Below are 22,999 nucleotides of genomic sequence, written 5' to 3' on the forward strand. Positions count from 1 at the left end.
TATTTGAATCGTAGCCATAATATCTGTCTTAATGTAATAATGGAATCAGTCTAATTTTAATGAGAGGTTGAAAAAGGATGTTGGATGTGTGTGGAAATTATTTGGATTGTGCTTCCAACTCAGAATTAGGGCACAATCTTAACCAGGTCTACTCAGAAGTAAGTCTTATTTTGTTCAGTGGGGCTTACTCTCAGGAAAGTGTGGTTAGGATTGCAGCCTTATTCTCAGAACAAAGAGATTAACTTTGGAAGGGGATCTAGTGTGTTTGAAAGCTTTTGGACTTAGTGGTCATTTGCGCATTAAAGTTTCTACAGTATGTACAAGGGGGTCCCCGTATCTGTGGATTGGTTCCATGAGGACCCCTGCATGTGCCCCCCCACATGCCACCTCTAGAAGCAAAGGGAGCAGAGCTTCCCTCGCCTCTGGAGGGTGGGGCATCCCCTGGTATCCGCAGTTTCAGTTAAACATGGGGGGTTCCAGAATGGAACCCCGTGGATACTGGGGCACACCTGTATCTTGGTCTGAAGGCACACTATGGAACAGCCATGCTAAAGAGAAGCAGATCTGGGTCTCCTCAGTACTTAGATAAGACTTTGCCTGGGAGAACACTACATAAATTGGTCTCCTAGAGACCAATATAATAAATACTTGCTGTATCTCTTCTTTCATTGAACTTCTAAAACTGGCAATCAAAAGAATTCCCTTATTAGTATGGACATATGATGTTTCATCAACAGTTTGGCAGTTTTGATTCTGTAACTGAAACATTATTAAAGGTCCATATATATATAACACATTCAATCAATAACAAAACATTAATTTAGTAATATCTCATAAAAAGAAAATCAAACTTTTTCCATTGCAGTGTTGCTACTGCAGTGATGTGCAAGAAGGCCCCATATCTGTAGATCCCATATCCGTAGTTTCATGTATCCATGGGATGTTTCAGAATGGAATCCTCTGCAGATACCGGGGCATGCCTGTATTGCAGTTTCTTTATTTGCATTTATATTCCATAATTCACCATATAGTACCAGGGTACCTTATGGTATTATAAAAGATAATAAAACAGTCACTTAAGAGCAAACAGAGAGCAAATCCGTTTACAAGCAGCAACAGTCTTCAGTCCAAAAGCCTGGTGAAACAAGTGAGTTTTTAGCAGCCTGGCCCCAAGGCCCACTGTCAGATGGAAACACTCAGAATTCTGGGATTATTGAACAAGATGCCTGAATAGGAGATGGAATCATGATAGATCACCTCAACTCCTGCTCCCGCACCCCCTAGTTATTATTTATTATTAACAGTTCTTTAATATTATTATTTCCTAAATAAAACATTGAAAATTTGTTCTTAGAAAGCACACATTTTAATAGGTCTTTTGACATTTTGCTTGACTAGAATGGAGAGTCTGGTAAAGAAATGGAAGAAGAAAAAGATGCAAGCAAGTCAGAGATCAGCATTGTGTTTGAAATTGCACTGAAGCGCAACATGCCTGTCAGTTTTGAGGTAAGTTTTCAATTACTTCTATTATGAAAAGATAATCCCTCCACCCCCACTGGGATGACTCCTGGAGAACATTTCCAAAGTTATGCTATGTTGAGCATGTAAACTGTCAAGATATTATTTTGCTAATTTCGTTTAATATTGATCTAAACATAATGGCTGATTTCCATACAGCAGTGTTTCTCAAACTGTGTTTGGGACCCACTAGGTGAGTCGCAAACCAATTTCAGTTGGGTCCCCGTTCATTTCAATATTTTAGTTTCAGTATATTAAACTTGATGCTACCATGGTATGTGACTGCATTTGGGAAAATGTTACAGATCTGTATTTTGATCAGGTTACTATGTATGTGCTTTTAACAATAATAGTAAATGGAACTTCCTCCTGGATAAGTTTGGGTAGGATTGTAGCCTAGGATTGTTAAAATTTTTCCTGCTTGATGATGTCACTTCTGGTGATGACATCACTTCTGGTGGGTCCTGACGGATTCTCATTCTAAAAAATGGGTCCTGGTGCTAGAAGCTTGAGAACCACTGCCATAGAGTATTGTTTGCATAGTCAACAGTTTTTGTTTCCATTTTTCATCCAGTAACCACACACGTGCCGCTGAGAAGACAAACTGTATTTTAAGCTCCTTGTAGTTTAATTAATGGGGAGTATGGTAACTAAATGATAGGGGTATGGGATTCAATCTCTGAACCTTAAAAAAATTATTGTTAGATTAGATTAACTATCGCCATTTTCAGTACAGATTGAGGCCTTCTGTTCTTAGCTATCCATATTTAAAGTAAAACTAAGCTACTGTCATCTTTTGAAGTCATTCTGATACATAATAAGACTGGTGGTAGTGATGATGATTTTGACTGTGAAGGGCGTATGAGGGCATATTGGGCAATCCAATGGCTGTCTGTCATTTAAAAAAGAACAACACCTGGTTTAAACCATCATTTATAGCATGGGGATGGGTGTGGAAGGTTGTCTGCTGGGTAAGCAAAAACACTATGCTTCACTCACAAACAACAGCTATTATATTTGTTTTCAGATATATATTTACTGTTACTTAATACTCATGTATTCTTGTAGCATTCTAACATGCTTTACATTCTTGCTCCTGCTCAAGAATTATTGTGTTGGGATACCTATCCTGTTGAACAAATAAAAACAAGCACGGGGGGAGCAACTGTCCTTCTTCACCCCAGCATGGTGTCCTTTTCTGTGGCTGTTGGCGGTCTTTTTCAATTTTGTGAGCCTTTTGGGACAGGGAACCATTTATATCCTTTGTAAACTGCCTTGTGACAACTTCTGTTGAAAAGTGGTATATAAATATTCTTAATAATGATAATGTGTTTTTCAAAAGTTAGTCAGTAAATCCATGACTGTGCGTCCTCGATTTCAAGTGCTGCTTTTTATTTTTGTATATGTTTTTTTCCATAAAAATATTTTCAGGGTGGTTTACATTTGTCACAGTAGTGGGTGTAATGTGAAGAAACTGGCGAATGCGTGTATATTTTTCAACTTGGTAAATTTGACTTTGTAAACAATAACCCCATCCCATTCTCCAGTTCCACCACTCTCAACCATCCTAAGGCCTCTTGCTCCCTCAAACAGCTTTGTTCTTTCTCACTTACTATCCCTTTGTTGTGGAATGACCTCCTGGAGCACCATCAGGAGACTTTGCCACTCACTTCCTTGAAATCCCTTCTTAAAACTTGCTTTTTCCATAAAGCATTTGACACCACATTTGGTTTCAATATTGTATTATAACTAAGTTGAAGTAAGTGTAACTGAAACAGTTACATACCCTTTCCCTTTTTACCCCTGCTTCTCTCCTGTCCATGTCCTGTCCATGTCTATTCTTCTTTATTCCCCTGCCGCTCTCCTGTCCATGCATCCCTGGGATGAAGCGCCCTTGACTCTGCTGGGGCTGACTCCTGAGTAGACAGGCAGAGCAGCCGCTCTCCTGTCCATGCATCCCTGGGATGAAGCCCCCTTGACTCTACTGGGGCTGACTTACCTTTCCCCCTGTTTTTGCACTGGTATGTATGGAGATCTGCCTCCCCCCCCAACTTCCATCTGTTGGTTCTGTGTGCAAGGGGTTTTGCACTGGTCTTGCTGTGATGTCTATATAGAGATCTTCCCTCCCCCACACCTTTCCCCTGTTTTTGCATTGGTAGGTATGGAGATCTGCCCCCCCCCACTTGTATTGGAAAGGATGAAGATCTGGTGAGGAGGTAGATGTGGTGTCAGCAGTGGCCCCTTTAAGAGTCAGGCCTGGGCATCCAGCAGAGTGTGCTGCACAGCTGCAGCCACTTGAAGGCAATAGGGCCCTCGGGGATATAAGAGCACCTGAGGCAGGAAGGGTTTGTGGGTTGTAGAAGGAGTGCAGGTTGACTTTGGAAGCTGACTTGTGTTGTGCAATATTGGCTCATGTGGTTATGCAAGGTACACCAACATACATTGTACACATAATTGTTATATGTTATGATGGCGCAAACATTGTAAAAAAACTCTGGTAGATCTCTGGGCCTTGCTGGGTTTCAAAGTAGCTCTCCAGCCAAAAAAGTGTGAGCACCCCTGACCTAGATTCTAAGTCCCTCAGGGCAGGGACTTCCTAAACAGTGCGCACTGGCTTACGGCTGACGCCCACTGTTGCAAACACCTTTGCCATGGTCTCAGCCCCGGAGCTAGCCCAGTGCAAACGCATGCTGGACCAGCTTTGACACTGGACCCATGTTCTGCCGCCTGATGGTCACCCAGACCACTGGGCAGCAGAGAGGTGAGTGAGGGGGTGGGGTGGGGTGGGAAGGAGGCATTCTGGGGCAGGGGATGTGGGAGGAGGTGGTGAGAGGGCAAGAGGGAGGTGTGGCGGGGAGTGGGGCAGGAGGAGGGCAGAACTGGTGGAGCTTGGTTCCGTCAGATCATGAGCCCCATGTCAGGCTGCACAGTCTGACACAGGACTTGTTCATTCTGCGGTGGCTCCAGAGCTGCTGTAGAATTGAGTAGCCCCATTGCAGAGCTACTTCCCTTACTTGAGGGAAGAAGACAATGTCCCCTTCTCCAGAGGCGCTACTACAGGCTGCCTGGTTGTGCATTGGATGCAGCCGTAGTCATTTTGGCACTGTGCTCTGGGCAGCTCAGGATTGGGCTGCCAGTGGTTTTGCCAAGAGAAGGATATGGCGGTAGGGTCTAAAAATAAACCCAAGGCTGTACTCACTTGAGTGTATGTCATCAAGATCAGTGGGTCTTAGAGGCCAATCCTGAGCTGCCTGGAGCTGCACCTTTCTCCTCTTCTTGCAGTCTAAGGGCTTTAGACTGCGTGCAGACCACAGTGGCCTTAGTCACTCATAGGAGAGACTTCTGCAGTCAGCATTTTTTGGAAACTCTGATACTGACTGTCTTTCATAGCATGCTTTCACTCTGGGAGGGGGGACAGTTATTACTTGTTTCTGTTGTGACTTTAGAAACGCAAGATGAATTGGAGTCATAGGGGATCCTTGAATATTGTGCTCTCACAATATTAAGTTTTGTCAAGCTATAAACCTTTCCTATTAGCTTCCTGTCAATACTTCTGAAGTAAAAGGCTTGCAAAGAAAATTTAGCATAATCACCAATAGAATTCAGGTTTAACTCAAACACTGAATTTGGAAGCAAGTTCTTGTTTCAGAACAGTGACTCATCATTTTGTAATAGGCCCCAGCATTTGTCATTTGTAATAGGATTTTAATTTAAGAACTGTTGGTATTATTTTGTGTCATACATGCATTAAAGATTTCAAATGTTTGTATTCACATGATAGTTGCAAAGCTGCCTGTATTTTCTTTAGGTTACAACAACCGCAGACCACATTATATCATTGCTCTTATATAAGTTAGGAAGCAGTTAAAAGATTCTGCGTGTTCACGTAAACAGCTTTTCAGGCTTGCACAATATCTGGAGAATGGGTGGGGTGTGCAATGTACCTACGAGCCAAGTTCTGCCCTATGATGTCAGCCTTGCTGCCTGAGGGCAAAATCTTGCCCTAAATATTTAGCCCTGAGGGGAATTACACTCTTGCCTTATCTCATGCTCATTGTACATGATGAAATAGAGTTTGGGTTTGTTATACAACAGCTTTGAGAAACATTGTAAAACTGTCTGATATAATAAGACATCTTCTGGTTTAGGGATAAAATGCTTAATGATTGAAATCACAGCCTAGTGACATGCCTCTGCTGCCTTTTGGTGTTCTCTACATAAGAAGTACTCTGCTGAATTAGCACAAGGTCCACATGGTACAGCATCAAGTTTCCCACAGTGGCCATCCAGATTTCTTTGGGAAACCGAAAGTCAGAGCCTAAAGGCAATACAGTGGTACCTTGCATTTTTGTTAGGGATCAGAGCATGGGGAAAGTAAAAAATGGATGAATGTCAAAGCACAGCCTTATTTAGCTTGCAGTTTTATTCTGGCCAGCGAAAAACGTAAATAACTATATAACACATGCAAATTTCTGCAAAGCCTGATTAAACAGAAATAAATGAAAAATAAACCTAAGAACATTGACAAATGTCATGGGAGGTTGGATGAAACCAGAGGACAAAATTTGAAGTGGTTATAATTGAAAATGGCTGAAAGTGCAAAGCAATGAAAGTCAAATGGATGAAAGTCCACAATTACTGTAGTCATCTCTTGAAATTGCTGTTCAGCAACTAGTGTTCAGCGATTTGCTGTGTCTGTACTTGGAGGTTCTTTATAAAGACAAAAACAGGAATTTCCCCCATAGGCTCTTTAGTGCTAAACCAGACGTAGAGGGAAAGGTGCTATGTGCAAGAGGTACCAAAGTCAGGTAGTGTTTGTGTGCCTCAGTCACTGTTTTGGATTATTGTTTTGGTTTGTAGACAATAATTTCTTCGGAACATCAGAAGTGACTTAATATGATGTTGCTTACTTTCTGTGAGTGAGAGGCTTGGTAACTGTACAATTATGATGAAGGAGCCTTGCTTCTGAATGAATCATATGTGCAGTGGCAGGCGGCTGTAGAGGATTATTTCTTTAAGGAACAAAATGGCAATGACTGTGACTTGCTCTAGCACTGAGAGGGAGAGCTCACATTTGTCAAGGAAAATGTACTGAAGCATTGTTGAATGACAGACAACACATTGCTGTGAAATAAGGGGTAGCCTTGCCCAGTTTCTTTTTTAAAACTTAAATGACGTATTGGTGTGATGTAGAACATGTCCTTATCTTTTATTGCACCAAATACATTCAAAAGCAATTTTGAATTTGTATTCAGAATTCAACAGCAGTTCCAAAACTGCTCTAAGGAGAGTGGGGAAGAAAGGGGGAGTTGTTAGCTTGTCACCAGCAATGTAACAGTCATCTTACAGTAGGTGCCCTTGACAATTACACAAAGTTGTCAGCATATCTCCAACGAGATGCTTAGATATGCAGCATTTCCTGGCTGATAGTTCTTCGGAAAATGCTGCCAATGCCAATAAATTTCACATAATTTGGTAGTAGAATTTGTCAAAGTAGAAGCTTGTTTGTTTCTTCAGCAACATGGATGGCTGTGGTAGAAACTTCAAAACTAAGCATTTCTTTCCACATTCGCAAGCTTGTCCTGCTCTGTCACCTGTAGCTTTGTGTAGCAAATGTTGTTCCTGTCAAACTGAACAGCCTTGCAAGAACCTCAACTTTACAAGAATGCTCAGATAGCTCTCAGGGTGGAACTCATTGTTAATTCTTGAAACTCTCATTGTCAAGCCCATCATTGCTAAGTTAATGTGACTAGAGGCATGGAATGTCATTGGTAGGGAAGAATTGGTGGCAAGCCCACTGATTGTCCCTAGCAAATGCCCCCCTGGTGATTATTTCTTCATTTGGCCTACTTCTGGGTTCTGAGTCTGACTTGGAGGAAAACCTGGTCTGAGAGAGAGAAAGCGACTTAAGAACAGAAGAGCCCCGCAGGATCAGGCCATAGGCCCATCTAGTCCAGCTTCCTGTATCTCACAGCAGCCCACCAAATGCCCCAGGGAGCACACCAGATAACAAGAGACCTGCATCCTGGTGCCCTCCCTTGCACCTGGCATTCTGACATAGCCCATTTCTAAAATCAGGAGGCTGCACATACACATCATGGCTTCCACTAAAATTGAGTGTTGGGAGAATTAGAACAGACAAAAGAAAATATTTTTTTACCTAGTGTGTAATTAGTCTGTGGGACTCCTTGCCACAGGATGTGGTGATGGCATCCAGCCTAGATGCCTTTAAAAGTGGATTGGACAAATTTCTGGAGGAAAACTTCATCACAGGTTACAAGCCATGATGGGTATGTACAGTCTGAGATTAGCTGATTGCTCATTATGAGGGCCGGGTAGGAATTTTTTTCTGTCATCCAAATTGGCCGTGGATGGCAGTTTTTTCACCTATCCCAGACTGGCGAGGGAGGGAAGGTATATTTAGTAGGTTTCATGCATTAAAAATTGGTCACTGTGTTTAATAAAGTAGCACAAGTTAAACCCAATTGCAATCTAGTGTCTTTGCTGGGGTGTGTGAGTGTAAATAGAATGCTAGATGCAGGGAGGTAGCAGCAAGATACATGTATCTTGTGGTCTTCTGTGTGCTCCCTGAGTCATCTGGTGGGCTGCTGTGAGATACAGAAAGCTGGATTAGATGGGCTGTGGGCCTGATCTAGCAGGGCTCTTCTTATGTTCTTACATAATAGCCTATCCCAGTTGTTTGTGTTTGTAAGAATCTGTAACGTAAAGGAAGATCTACATAATAAAAGTAAAGGTGAACTCATCAACCATTTGATTTATTTGTTCTTTTTTGGCTAATAGGTAATAAAGGAAAGTGGGCCACCACATATGAAGAGTTTTGTTACTCAAGTGTCGGTGGGTGAATTTACAGCAGAAGGTGAAGGAAACAGCAAGAAACTCTCAAAGAAGCGTGCTGCTATAGCTGTCCTGCAAGAGCTTCGAAAACTTCCTCCTCTTCCTGTGATTGAGAAGCCAAAACTTCACTTTAAAAAACGTTCTAGAACAATATTGAAGGTAAGGGTCTGTGTATGCTATCCTGTTCAGTACCGGGAATACCAAAAGCAGCTCTCAGGCCTCTTAAACTTTGGCAACACAACTACTGAGTGCTCGTTTACTTTAATAAAAAAAAAAATTCAATCAGGGATGATTGCAGCTGTTGCAACATAGAGAGTAAGAAAGCACTAGTTCTAGAAGTGACATGTCTCTATGCCCATTGACATATTTCCCCCTATTTATTTCTGAATTGTCAGTGTAAAAGTCGTGTTAAAGTCATGATTTCCATGCTTAGCTCCTGAATTCTTATACACCGAGATTCTTTATTGTAATGGCCCTCAAATTATGAAGGAACATAAGTAACTTTTCTTGGAAGATACTAGGATATTAACTACGCTGTGAAGGCAACATCTGGTGACTGAGAACTCTGATTCACAGAATATATTTGTAAAAATGCAATTGGAAAATGGTGGTTTATACTATCCTGCCCATGTAAGCCACTTTGAATGCTGTCTAAACAACAGAAAAAGGCTGTATATAAATACTGAAATACCGTAGATATTCATGTATAGTACGTTAAATTTTTGCCAAGTAATCAAGCTCAAATTTTCACTTCGCCTTATCTCCGGGTCAATCAGAGGGCAGAGCCTTTCAACTCTGAACAGTTTCCTTTCTCAAGCAGCAGGCAAGCACCAGGCAGGCACCAGGCAGGGCAGAGATAGTTTCTACAGTAACTGGGAAATTCCAGCCAAAGTTAACCTTTTAATCTCCTTCCTTCTGCTGCAGCCTGGTTCTGCTTGGCAAATGCTTGCAAAGCAGGTCTGTTTTTTGAAACACCAGGATGGGACCCTCCTTCCCAGGCTACAATTCAGTGCACCATTACTTAAGAATAACACCCATGGAAAGCAGTGGGTCTACTTCTGAGTAAAAAGGGCTGCAAATATATGCAGCTGCATCTCTCTACTGTGAATTGAATTTCACACTCCCAATCATGTGTTATATGCTGTATGTAGAGCTTCTGGCTTAACACACCAGACACCTTAAAGGTGGATTTGATTCATGGTTCAACCTTTTGCACTTGCATATCCCTTGGCAGCCCATTTCCATAAATTGTACCCTTCCTATTAGCAAAATGTTTGTAATAATACAAGCCCTCATCTCCTCCATATGAAAGCCCAGACTTCATATATTCATCACATATTTTCTCTTTTCATCTGTTTGAAGAACAGAAGACTCTGCCTTTGCACTGTTTTGCACCAGAAGTGTGCTGAGCAATTCTGGGTGATTGATCACTTTCCATATTATGTTTCAACTTTTTTACGGTGCTGGTTTTCAATCACTGGTTCATACATGAATTGATGACCAAAAACTAGCTATTGGTGGGGCTTTCACAGCCAACTTGCTACCTCCCTTCCAGGCTGTGCATTCTGGAACACGGCCTGCCTTTTTCTGCCATTATTCCATTCTTTTTCAAGTACCCCTAAAGGTTCTGTTGAGTGTCCCTGGGAGTACATGAATACCAGGCTGGGAACCACTGGTATGTTATTTAAAGTGCACTTACTCTGATAGTTTACAAAAAGGTGGTGAAGACCAGAATTTAAAAAAGAATAAAAATGTATCTTATGATATTTTACTGTGTTTTTAATAAATTAGTGACTGTACAGTTCTTAGGTAACAATTACTGGGAGATTATTTTTCAGGATCTGGCCTCCGGTAAAATCAGACAAAACTATAGTCAGAAACCCCCCTAAGTTTAACCCCCGACTTATCCGAGGGTCATAGAAAATTCCATGATTTTTGGGCTCAAAACTTGCCCTCAACTTATCTGTGGGGTCGACTTATGGGTGAGTGTCTGCGGTGCATAAAGTGAATGTTGTTGGAAAACTGCAAGTTCCTCTTTTCACTCCTTCCACTATGCTTCTAGATTGAGATAAGAGACAAAAGCTCATCTTACTTTTATACAGTGCAAAGGAGATATCACAATCCAGATTTGTACAGTGTCAGTTCAGATATAGAGGGTCTTCCATGGATGAGAATCCAAATGGGGGCTTTTCCAGTGATCTCAAAGTTTCTCCAAGCCCAATAGTATTAAAGTCTGAGTGAGAACAATGACAAGAACAATCCCATCAAGGAGGAGACCTGGTAGCAAACTCTGAACGTAAGCTCAGTAGCTTTAGTAACAGCAGCTCAAGCCTCTTCCAGGAGAAGTTGCCATTAACCCAATGTTTCTTACTCCCCAGTAACTTGCCACCTGAGATGGCAGAAGACACATTAGGTGACTTTTCAGCATCATCAAAGTGCCAGACTGCAAGCCAAGGTTCTGTCCATTTAATATCTTTTTAGACCAGTGGTTCTCATGCGTTTAGCACTGGGACCCACTTTTTAGAATGAGAATCTGTCAGGACCCACCAGAAGTGATGTCATGACTGGAAGTGACATCATCAACAGGACCATTTTTAACAATCTTAGGCTGCAATCCTATCCACACTTACACAGGAGTAAGTCCCATTGACTGACATTGTTAAAAGAATATACACGTAACTTGTTAAAAGTACAGGTCTGTAACATTTCCCCAAATGCAGTCACATACCATGGTAACATCAAGTCTAATATACTAAAAATAAAATATTGAAATGATTGGCGACCCACCTGAAACTGGCTCACAACCCACCTAGTGGGTCCCAATCCACAGTTTGAGAAACACTGTTTTAGACAATACCAGAGGAATGGTGCTAGTGTTCTTACAAGGATGCAATGATCTCTCCCACCGTCGGAAGCAGCCCCTGGCATCGCACTCTATGCCAATTGAGCGAAGACTTATAACCGGTAAACTGCTGCTTCCTGTGTTGTGCCAATGCCATATGGCGAAGTTGGAGTGTCCTCTCCGGCGTGCGAGGCCTGAGTAAAGTGGGTATGGAGGATAGACTGTTAACCCATGCAGCAAATCCCCCCACTCCAAGTCACTGAAATGGTCCAGTGGAAAGGCAGAAGCCAATACGGTTGGTTCCAGCGGCGTCGCAGGAGTTGCCAGAGCGTGACTGTGTTCAATCGCAAACTGCCTCAGGGACTCCGGCTCCGGATTTTACCTCGAGGTTGACTCCTGAAGACTTTTCCGTAACTGGATGTAGTCACAAGGCAGTGGAGTTTGAGGTCAAGAGTTTCCTTCTCTTAGAAGAGCTGCCTTCCCAGGCTGACAAGCCTCATCTACCCAGTGGCTGTTTAGTCGCCTCTTACAACAAGTACAGCCAAACTGGGGTTGTGGAGGGAGAGGATTGCAGAATTGTGGTGGATAGAGAAGAGATTGTGGGACATGGAGGAGGGAGGAGAGGATTGGAGAGAGAAGGAGAAGAGGAGAGCTCATGAACTGTTTTAGCAAGGCCTGCGAAGACTTTGGACTGACAATCATTCTGAAGAAAACACAGTTCGTGGTTCAGGATGTGGACTCACCTCCCTGCATTACAATCTCTGCGCATGAGCTGGAGGTTGTCCATGACTTTGTGTACCTTGGCTCAACAATCTGACACTCTTTCTCTGGATACAGAGCGAAACAAACACATCGGTAAAGCAGTTACCACATTTTCCAGACTCACAAAGAGAGTCTGGTCCAACAAGAAGCTGACGGAACATACCAAGATCCAGGTCTACAGAGCTTGCATCCTGAGTACACTTCTGTACTGCAGCGAGTCATGGAATCTTCGCTCACAACAGAAGAAGCTGAACACTTTCCACATGCGCTGCCTCTGACGCATCCTCGGTATCACCTGGCAGGACAAAGTTCCAAACAACACAGTCCTGGAACGAGCTGGAATCCCCAGTGTGTATACAGTGCTGAAACAGAGACGCCTGCGTTGGCTTGGTCATGTTGTGAGAATGGGCGATGGTCGGATCCCAAAGAATCTCCTCTATGCAGAACTTGTGCAGGGAAAGCGCCCTACTGGTAGGCCACAGCTGCGCTACAAGGATCTGAAAAGCCTTAGGAATGAACCTCAACAGAAGGGAAACCTTGGCCTCTGAGCGTTCTGCTTGGAGGCAGGCTGTGCAGCATGGCCTTTCGCAGTTTGAAGAGACACTTTGCCAACAGACTGAGGCAAAGAGGCAAAGAAGGAAGGCCCATAGCCAGGGAGACAGACCAGGGACAGACTGCACTTGCTCCCAGTGTGGAAGGGATTGTCACTCCCGAATTGGCCTTTTCAGCCACACTAGACGCTGTTCCAGAACCACCATTCAGAGTGTGATACCATAGTCTTTCGAGACTGAAGGTTGCCAACAACATCTTACAAGGAACTGCAAGGGTATCTGAGTTTTAAATTGAAGCAATATCTTAAATCACAGATCTTCTAGAACGGCCATTTTCAACCACTCTGCCATTGCACTCTGGTGCGCTACGAATGGTCTGTAGGTGTGCTGTGAAGTTTGGGGGAGGATAATTTGTTAATAGGGCCACTGGGGAAATGGGAGCCCCTGCTGTCAAAGCAGTGTGCCTTGTCAGTCGTCAGAAAACTGATGGTGTGCCGTGACATGAAAAAGGTTGAAAATCACTGCTCTAGAAATTGCTGCCTCCTATCATACTGGGACCTGGGTCAAACCTTTGACAAAATTCAGCCGATAGTCCTGACTCTGAAGTAGGCAGAAGGAATTTCTGTGTTTGCACCTTAGTGTTGATTGTCACAAGGTCAGTGACTTACTACCAGTATGTCAGTGGAACAGTCTGTTATTTTTCATACTATTTTTGCTTACAGTCATACTATCTCACTTTTCTTTAGTCTGCTTTCTGAACGAACTGTCTGTGTTTGGTCTACATAGGGAAGTTTGCAAAGCTTTCATAATCTCTTCTGAAGGCTCATCATGACAGAGCCTGAAAAAAACCCTTGCTTAAATGGATCGGGAATTGTTGCTCTCTTTCATATGCCATTGTGGCAGGCATTCTGTGATTAGTGTAGTCACTACACAGTTGATATATGTGTAGCTCTTTTTCAAATAAACTAAGTATTGTGTTACTTTTAATCATCCTTATCACTGCTTTGCCATGCATCTCATTTATTTTCTCAGCAGCTCTATGAGGCAGGCTGGTCTAAGGGCCAAGCTATGCGTTAGCATTGCAGCTACACACAACATCAACTGATGTAAAGCAGTTTGTAGAGAAAGAACTTCTTATCAGGGAAGGGGATTCTTGCCTTTCCCATTCTAGCCAATTTTCCTTTGAAACTCCCTTCCTCCAATACTTTTACCTTTGCAGTTTTCAGGGTTATTACCTTGCAAATAACCCTGAAAGAAGAAGAGAAATAGCAGAGGAGAGTTTCTGAGGAAAAAAACATGGAAAGGATTAAGCACCGCTGCCCCGCCCCCTTTTCTGTTGCAAATGACTTCCTTCTGAGGCTCCTCTATCTCTTTGGTTTGGACCTGAGAGACATGCATTTAACTCTTAGACTGTATTGCCTTTAGTTGCAAATAGTAGCAATCCCAAATAAGCATGCTTTGTGCATGCACAACTTGGAATCCAAACAGCATTACTCATTCTTAGAATTAATATGATCTTAAAGGCAAACAGTATCGTTACTTTTATGACAAAGCCTAACATTTACAGATTCAAACTTGGAAATGTTTTGGGGGAGTTAAAAATGTGACCTTTTTCACTTCAATATAAACAAAGATAAGAGGTAGTCGACAAAGATAGATGTGTTTTTATTAGGTGTTCCTTTTGGAATCCTGGAGTATGGAGTCTGCTGATCCCTCTAGCCCGACTCCTTCCCAAGAGAGCCAGTGCCACCAGAATGTTATGAAAGGACAGCAGTTCTCCCATAAAGTCTCTCCATCTTTTGTCTTTGGCCTTTACGACTCCAACTTGATGAGTAGTTTTGTTTGTTCTGTTTCTACCATTGTCTTTTTTGTTTGTTTGTTTAAAGCAAACTGGAGTTGAAACAAAGCAGCCCAGCTGCATCCAGTTAGATTGTTATTGGCTCATAAAATTTATAGACAAAGCTGAGCAATACTCTTTGGATCACACCAAAAGCAAAGCTAGTTGCAACCTTGCCATGTGCCTCACATTGCTGTACCACTCTGTCTACAAAATCAGTACACGAACAGCTAAGTCCAAGGGCTGAGCTAGACCCTCAGCCGTGGGCTGGGGATCGTGAGTCATCTCCAAACAGTTGCAAAGTGGCTGGGGGAGGGTGGAAGGTAGAAGAGCTTGATGTTCAATGGAGCATTGGTAGGTGGAAAGGAATGTGTACGCCTTCCTATGCCTGTAAACCCTTGCAAACCTCCCCCCAGCACCTTTTTCACAGACAGGATTCTGGATGTGTATTTTCTGTGCCATAGGAAAAAAAAATCCAAGAGGAGCGTGTTTTGGGAAAAATGAATAGGTGGGGGAAGAGTTAAGGTCCACTCTCCTGTTAACTAATTCTCCACTGCAGGTTGTACCTACTACTCTGCAACTCTCTGATAGTAACTCAAATTCCTGGAGCTGTGTCTGCCACCAGATTCAGTACCTAGAGTCCTTGTTATATGAGCCACTATGCTTATAATATATGACCCTGGCAGAAATCTGGGATTTCACTAGCATCAGTGCTTGTTTTCTCACCTTCTTGTTGCACAACTCTGATATGGAGGGGCAGATTTCTTTCTTGCATTCTTCCACTAACCATCTCTCATAGTTAAGAGGTCATGCGAGAAAGAGCTGGCTACATTTGCCATGTGCTGCCAAGCATATAAAATTGTATTTCTACTGTAGTGCCATCAGTACATGGCTTGTGCATCTCTGTTCCATAGGACCTTTCCATAAGGTGTAAGAAATATTTTATACTGCAAAGTGCTCATGTCTGTGAGATGGCCTCCAGTCATATCCATTGCTGCTATACTGCTATTTTTTATGGTATGATTGGGAAAAAGAGTGTGAATCACCTGATTATTGCTGGTGTATGGCAATGAAAGACTTGGGGGTGTCAGACCCATCCCCTGTTATCCCTCATCAATCAGAAAAGTGACCAGGCAGCAGGGAACAATGCTTGTCTGTGCACTGCAAGGGAGGAGGGCACATCCAGTGTGATCTGAAGGCAAACTGTCTGCGCGCGCTCTCTCTCTCAAATCATTTGCTCACCTTGCACAGACATTCAGGACCTTAATGTTTGAAAGAGCTGCAAAGTTTTAATGAATAATTTTAAATTAATGAATGAAAGATTGCTCCTTTGCAGTGAATCCAATTATCCATTCAGATCCTAAATTTTCAAGTGGATTTCTTTGCTCACTGTATTAAGTAATCTTTGCTTAGAATCCATTGCAGTCTTTTTAACTATTATGTCCACAAGTGCTTGTTGAATTGTAACCCACCCATCCATCAAAACTGTTTTTTCTGTTACAGGATATTAGCATGCTTTCCAGTGCTCTAATGAAGCTTCTTTCTGAGCCTCCTAAATTCCTGTGAGCTCAAGTTTCTTAAATGGACTGTTTATTCCTGGTGGCAGTGGATTTATTGCTGCTTCTAGGATTCATGAGCTTCAGTCTGGAGGGGCTGGTCCTGATTTGTGTATTCATCCGAAATTCCTCCTGAAACAGGGGAAAGGGGTAGAGTTAGACTTATCTGCATTAAATCTGATCAAACTCAGGTGCTGTTCAAGTCAGCCATATGCCATTCCCTATATAATTTGTGAAACATTACCACTTAGGCTCAGCATCATAAAAACAATCTCTTTAGCCTCTCATGTCTGATATAGGCTTTGTAAGTGTCCTTCCCTCCCTCATTTTATTTTATTGGAGTTGGCCAGGGTAGGGGGAGTTTGAGAGGAAAATAATTATGTAGTAAAGCAGTTAAAACTATTTGGCCATGAGTGATACTTCCTTGCACCTTGTTAAGTCAGATGCAGCAATGCAATGTAAAGCAGGTTCTTTCAGAATTTAGATTCTTTTAGTGACTACTCAACTTACAAGCCCTAGGTAATAAAGAAATTGCATACCTGAATCTGGTGAAAGGCAGACTGATCAACAAGAAGTTAAGCCTGTAGGACCTGGATGTAAGCCAGTTTAGTTCAACTAATTGAACTAATTTTTCTTAAGTTTATTACATGTATATAGTTTATGTGAATAGATTATAACCCTTTTCTGATAATACATGTAATAGTTTGGTTCATAAAGAATTAGACTTCAGTCCGTGGGAGTTTCTGATTCTTTTATTTTAATGCCGTATGTTCTGTCTAGATCTTAATATTTATGGTTTATACATTAGTAAGATCACCAGATTTTGCTTAAATATCTATGTTTTAAATTATACCTGTTTGTCTTTGTGTGTGCACTTGTGCCTGTTTTAATGTAGTCTTTCCGATACCATTATTTAATATGTAATAGTGTGATGGCTTAGAGCCAAGCACGATAAATTTTGAGTGACTGACTGCGTTAAATTTAACTACTTTGGCTTAACTGATTTGCACATCAGTACTAAAGTCTTCTGTATACAAGCTTCATTTATTCTTGTACATTCTTCCTTTCTCTTGTGGCACATGAACCAAACATATGTGACATCCGATAAATTAGTTTGTGTCTTAATCTCTCTGCATATGTTACTCCCAGCACACACTTCTACACTATCAATTTTGATAGCTATCTGGTCTAAATAAGCATTTTCCTTACACATAATTTGTCATAGACACACACTAGAGGCTAGCAAGGGGAGGATGTTTGGGGGGGTCAACCCGTCTTTCAGTCTTAACTCATGTAATTTTAGGAAAACTAATCTTTATGACCTTTCTCTTTTCCTTCTGCATAAATTGACTAGTAAAATTTACCAAATGCTCACAATTATTGTGAGGATTGGCATGGGCAAAATAGTTTGAAAGAGTGATTCATTTTTCTCTATAGATTGTACCATTCAAAATATAATTTGAAATTCTTTTAAGGGCTGAACCCAGGAGCAAGGAAGTTACTTACCCCTGGAGCACATCTGTGAGGTTCCCCTGTGTATGGAAAGCTAGCATCACTCTGCTGCTGTATATACTCTACTTTTTTGTATACAATGTTTGCCTTAGTTTGTGTTTGGCTTTACAGAACAAAAGTATTCAGGCACTTTAGGGTTTGAACACTGACGGGAACTCTGCCTACATAACCAACTTGCTATGCAACTTTTAACATAGTGTTAGTCCAGAGGTTGCGTGAGCAATTGGAACTGCTAAGTCATTGATGGTGACTGTCTCTTACATTTGTTTCATTTCTCCCTAGCTCTTTAGTGAAAGTACATTAGTTCTTAGTCTTCTAAGTTCTTAGAAACTCTAAGTTCCACCTTAGAACTTTGCTTGTTGCTTAACCCACCAAACTCCTTGCTTGCTCATTTTTCCTAGACTGTCTGCCTTGCCATTGCGCTGTTTGTGGATTCATTCCTATCACTATTCATACTTGTAGGGAATTTCTGGTATTGGGTTGAATTCAGAGGTGCCCTTCTGCTTGCCAAAAGGCTCCAATGCTAGTAAAAGAGCTAGTTGCAAGAAGCTTATGCAAGGGGTAAAAACAAACCCAAACTCCTTGTGTTTGCAATCATTTTAAAATTATGAACCTTTTAGAAAATTAACATCTGAGGTGCTTTCCTTTATTGTAGTTGGGGCCTTTCCTTTTTGTAAGCTTTTTTTTGCCCCTGCCTCTATGGGCAGTGGCAACTTTAGCAGCACTTCAAGTGCAGCTGCTTTTTTTCCTCCAGAATGTGTCTATGTCACATTTTCTGGAGGGAAGAAATTGTTGGCTATCATGAGCTGGCTGCCAGTGAAACTATCAGTGCTTCAGGTTGCAAAAAAGGGGATTGAAAGAGAAAAAAATTCTGCTTCTGTCACTCACTCCTGTGAACTCCACAGAACCCTGTTAGCTTAAGAAATCCTACCCACTAGCATGTGTTTGGATACATCCCATAGTGTAGAACAGGCGTCTCCAAAACCCAGCCCAGGGGAAAGATGCAGCCCGCAGGGAGCCTCTTTCTGGCCCGCAGCCAGCCTCTTGTCCCTTGGAAGCCTCTGGCCCACTTGACTGAATATGACCAGAGCTGTGCTCTGATTGCATTTGGAGGATATTCTGAGGGCCGGAGAGGCTGAGTGAATGAGGCCACTCATTCATTTATTAATTCATCTAAGTTCCATCTCTAATTTATTTATTTAAATTTTATATTTAAATTTTTTTCCAGTCCTCAGCACTTCACCAGATATTTTATGCGGCCCTCTGGCCAAAAAGTTTGGAGACCTCTGGTGTAGAATGACAGAGCTTCTGAGAAGTATGAATGTGGGAATCTGAAGTTTACACTTACCTTGTCTGCTTCTTCTCTCTGATACTAGGCACAAAATGTCTAATCTTGATCTATCTCATTAGGAGTTGGGAACCACCGTTTACCTCATCATTCTGTTTTGCCTAAAACTACCAAAAGCCTTTCACATAACTTTTTCATCAGCAAGGTGACGACCTGATATGAATCTCATGTATTAGGTGGAAATTGTGGCCAAATAGGTTGCCCGTTTATTTTGTTCATACATGATCCGAAGAGATTGATTCTTGGGTAGATGCAGTTCAGTGGATATAAGCAGGGTGTTTTGATGGCCCCTTTCGTTGCTGTGTTTTCACGAAATGACATCTCTGAAAATCACTTAGGGCAGTGGTTTTCAAACTGGGGCATCACTATGCCCCAGCCTGAAGCCCCTGGCCTCTGCCCCTTTTAAGAGGAGGCAGCGACGCAATCCCCAAGATTGTGTCGTTAACAGGGTTGCAGGGACTAGAATGCACTCACCAGTTCCTGCAGCAGCCTTCTTGGGTGCCAGGGCTCCCCAACCTTCCAAAAGTGAAAGTGAAGCAATTGCACGCCACTTCTGGTTTTGTGGAAGTGGAGCACGATCGCTTCACTTTCTGTAGGCTGGGGAGCCCTGCAGGCACTTGCGCAGGGCTCGTCGCACCCCAAGGAGGCTGCTGCAGGGACTGGTGAGTGCATCCCAGTCCCTGCAGCCCCCCTGAGCAACGCAATCCTGGGTATCGCGTTGCTGCCTCCCCCCCCCGCTCCCACAAGAACTTACAGTGGTGCAAACTCTCTTAGAGATTGAAAACCGCTGACTTAGGGAGTTATTTTGTGGCTGCAAAAATGTAGAGAGGAACTACTTTATTAAAAGAACATGCTTTGTAGCTATCTTCATGATGCATGCTAAAAAATGCCACCTTATTTCATTTTTTTTTTTAAACTTTAGACTGGTCCGGAATATGGTCAAGGAATGAATCCTATTAGCCGCCTCGCTCAGATTCAACAGGCCAAAAGGGAGAAGGAACCAGAATATCTTCTTCTTTCAGAAAGGGGAATGCCTCGTCGCAGAGAGTTTGTTATGCAGGTAAGTATCTCCAGATGCGATGTTCATATTTTATTTTCTTCTGACCAAGTATAAAACATACAATTATAAAAGATAGTAGATGCTGGCTAATATTTTAATGCTAGTTTAAAATGTTTCTTTTTTATTGTCCTTGCCATTGAAGAAACAACCAGTAATATCACAATAGGAATACTTTCATTTCTGAGGCTCATGTGACAGGAAGTGACAGTCTTAATTTTTTCAAAAGGAAATATTTCTGCAGAAGTGCTAGGGAGCTAATAGGCACATCAGTAGGAGTTCTGGAGAGAACTCTGTGGGTTTCATACAAAAGAGTTAAAATGCTTCAGCGTGTGGTTGGATACAAGTGTGATTCACAAGAGTGCATTTGTTCCCTAAAGAGTAAGGCAAGGAGCAAAATGCTTTGTATATAAGAAGATTTCAGGTACATTTTCCACTTAATAGGGTTGCAGACTTTGGGGTGCCGCTGCTAATCCAAGTATACATATGTTTTGAAGAGGGAGGAGTAGGTTCTAGTGGCAGTCCTTTAGATAGAAGTTGTACATAGAAGCTGCCAATGGCGAAGCAACAAAGGCCAAGTGAACTAATACTCTATTTCTGCTGCTGTTCTTTCCCCAGTCTGGCACCATCCCATGATTGCTCATCAACAGTGGTCACAGAGAGGGAAGGTATTCCCCCCCCCATCCATGTTTGGCTGAATCCTAGGAAGAGAGAGAATTGATGTAACTTGTCAGCGTTCATAGTTAAAATCTCTGGGAATACCAGCCATAAAATTCAAAAACAATGATGTTGTTTGATGTTGTTGTATCTTGTCAAGTTGCTGTGCAGTCTGTCATAAGAACACAAGAAAAGTCTTACTGGATCAGGCCAAAAGCCTATCTAGTCCCTTGACTTCCGACGAGCAGACTTCCCTCAAATGAGAAGGCTGGTTAGAAGGAGGTTGAAAAGGAAGGTAAAAAGAGTCCAATCTCTCCAGAATGCATGGAGGCTGCTCAAAACAACAGTAATAGAAGCCCAGCAGAAGTGTATACCGCAAAGGAAGGGCTCCACTAAGTCCAGGAAGGTACTTGCATAGCTAACCAGCCAAGTTAGAGAGGCTGTAAAGAGCAAGGAAGCTTCCTTCCGTAAATGGAAGTCTTGCCCTAATGAAGAGAATAAAAAGGAAGATAAACTGTGGCAAAAGAAATGTAAGCAGGTGATACGGGAGGCCAAGAGAGACTATGCGGAACGCATGGCCAGCAACATTAAGAGGAATAATAAAAGCTTCTTCAAATATGTTAGAAGCAGGAAACCCGCTAGAGAAGTGGTTGGCCCTCTGGATGGTGAGGGAGGGAAAGGGGAGATAAAAGGAGACTTAGAGATGGCAGAGAAATTAAATGAGTTCTTTGCATCTGTCTTCACGGCAGAAGACCTCGGGCAGGTACCGCTGCTCACACAGCCCCTCCTGACCGAGGAATTAAGTCAGCTAGAGGTTGAAAGAGATGTTTCAGACCTCATTGATAAATTAAAGATCAGTAAGTTGCCAGGCCCTGATGGCATCCACCCAAGAGTTCTTAAGGAATTAAAGAATGAAATTGCTAATCTCTTGACTAAAATATGCAACTTGTCCCTCAAAATGGCCACAGTGCCAGAGGATTGGAGGATAGTAAATGTCATACCAATCTTTAAAAAAAGAAAGAGGGGGGACCCGGGAAACTATAGGCCGGTCAGCCTAACATCTATACCGGGTAAGATGGTGGAATGCCTCATCAAAGATAGAATCTCAAAACACATAGACGAACAGGCCTTGCTGAGGGAGAATAAGCATGGCTTCTGTAAGGGTAAGTCTTGCCTCACAAACCTTTTAGAATTCTTTGAAAAGGTCAACAGGCATGTGGATGCGGGAGAACCTGTGGACATTATATATCTGGACTTTAAGAAGGCATTCGACATGGTCCCTCACCAAAGGCTACTGAAAAAACTCCACAGTCAGGGAATTAGAGGGCAGGTCCTCTCCTGGACTGAGACCTGGTTGAAGACCAGGAAACAGAGAGTGGGTGTCAATGGGCAATTTTCACAATGGAGAGAGGTGAAAAGCGGTGTGCCCAAAGGATCTGTCCTGGGACCGGTGCTTTTCAAGCTCTTCATAAATGACCTGGAGACAGGGTTGAGCAGTGAGGTGGCTAAGTTTGCAGACTACACCAAACTTTTCTGAGTGGTGAAGATCAGACGCGATTGTGAGGAGCGGGTTAGGGACAGACAAAAGAAAACATTTCTTTACTCAGCGTGTGGTCGGTCTGTGGAACTCCTTGCCACAGAATGTGGTGATGGCGTCTAGCCTAGACGCCTTTAAAAGGGGATTGGACAGGTTTCTGGAGGAAAAATCCATTATGGAGTACAAGCCATGATGTGTATGTGCAACCGCCTGATTTTAGAAATGGGCTATGTCAGAATGCCAATGCAAGGGAGGTCACCAGGATGCAGGTCTCTTTGTTATCTGGTGTGCTCCCTGGGGCATTTGGTGGACCGCTGTGAGATATAGGAAGCTGGACTAGATGGGCCTGTGTCGTGATCCAGTGGGGCTGTTCTTATGTTCTTATGTTAGTCCAGCTTCCTGTATCTCATAGTGGCCCACCAGATGCCTCAGGGAGCACACAAAGCAACAAGATACCTGCATCCTGTTGCTACTCCCTTGCACCTGGGATTCTGAGGTAGCCTACTTTTAAAACTGGAAAGGGAGTAATCAGGGAGTAATTTCCATCCTCATCCTTCTGCTCCCTGTGATTGGAAATGACAAAGACGTAGGATGTTGGGAACATAGACTTAGCAAAATATCTTCTTCCTTTAAAAGGATGTCAGGCTTAAGGCATTATCCCACCAAAGTATATGACTTTTAAATCCTCTTGATTTGAAAGAATTAAGCACATATTTAAATCTCATAATCGAGAAAAGAACTTAACTGTGGTTAGATCCCACTCATTGCTTTTAATTTGTTTTCCATTATTACAAAAAAATTTTGTAGCTTAAGGCAGTAGATGCTATTTTCAAAATTTTCACACTAAAATCATGTCCTATTGATCAGAGTCAAAGTCTCAGAAGATTTGTTTTGGCTTTCAAAAAGAAATTGAAGTAAAATATCTTGTGTATAAAGCACTTAAACTGTATTTTCATTTGTTTTAATT

General features: G+C 42.3%; 1 protein-coding gene across 3 annotated transcripts in view; it reads left to right on the forward strand.

The window, feature by feature from the left end:
• STAU2 (staufen double-stranded RNA binding protein 2) overlaps positions 1-22,999 on the forward strand; it is a 229,831-nt gene that overhangs the window by 51,032 nt on the left and 155,800 nt on the right. For all 3 annotated transcript variants that reach the window (XM_066623814.1, XM_066623815.1, XM_066623813.1), the window contains exons 7-9: positions 1,399-1,506; positions 8,320-8,532; positions 19,704-19,841. In XM_066623814.1, the coding sequence (XP_066479911.1) occupies positions 1,399-1,506; positions 8,320-8,532; positions 19,704-19,841 (459 nt within the window). The remainder of the gene's footprint in view (positions 1-1,398; positions 1,507-8,319; positions 8,533-19,703; positions 19,842-22,999) is intronic.

This window comes from Tiliqua scincoides, chromosome 4 (assembly GCF_035046505.1).
Source record: "Tiliqua scincoides isolate rTilSci1 chromosome 4, rTilSci1.hap2, whole genome shotgun sequence".
NCBI classification, from domain to species: domain Eukaryota; kingdom Metazoa; phylum Chordata; class Lepidosauria; order Squamata; family Scincidae; genus Tiliqua; species Tiliqua scincoides.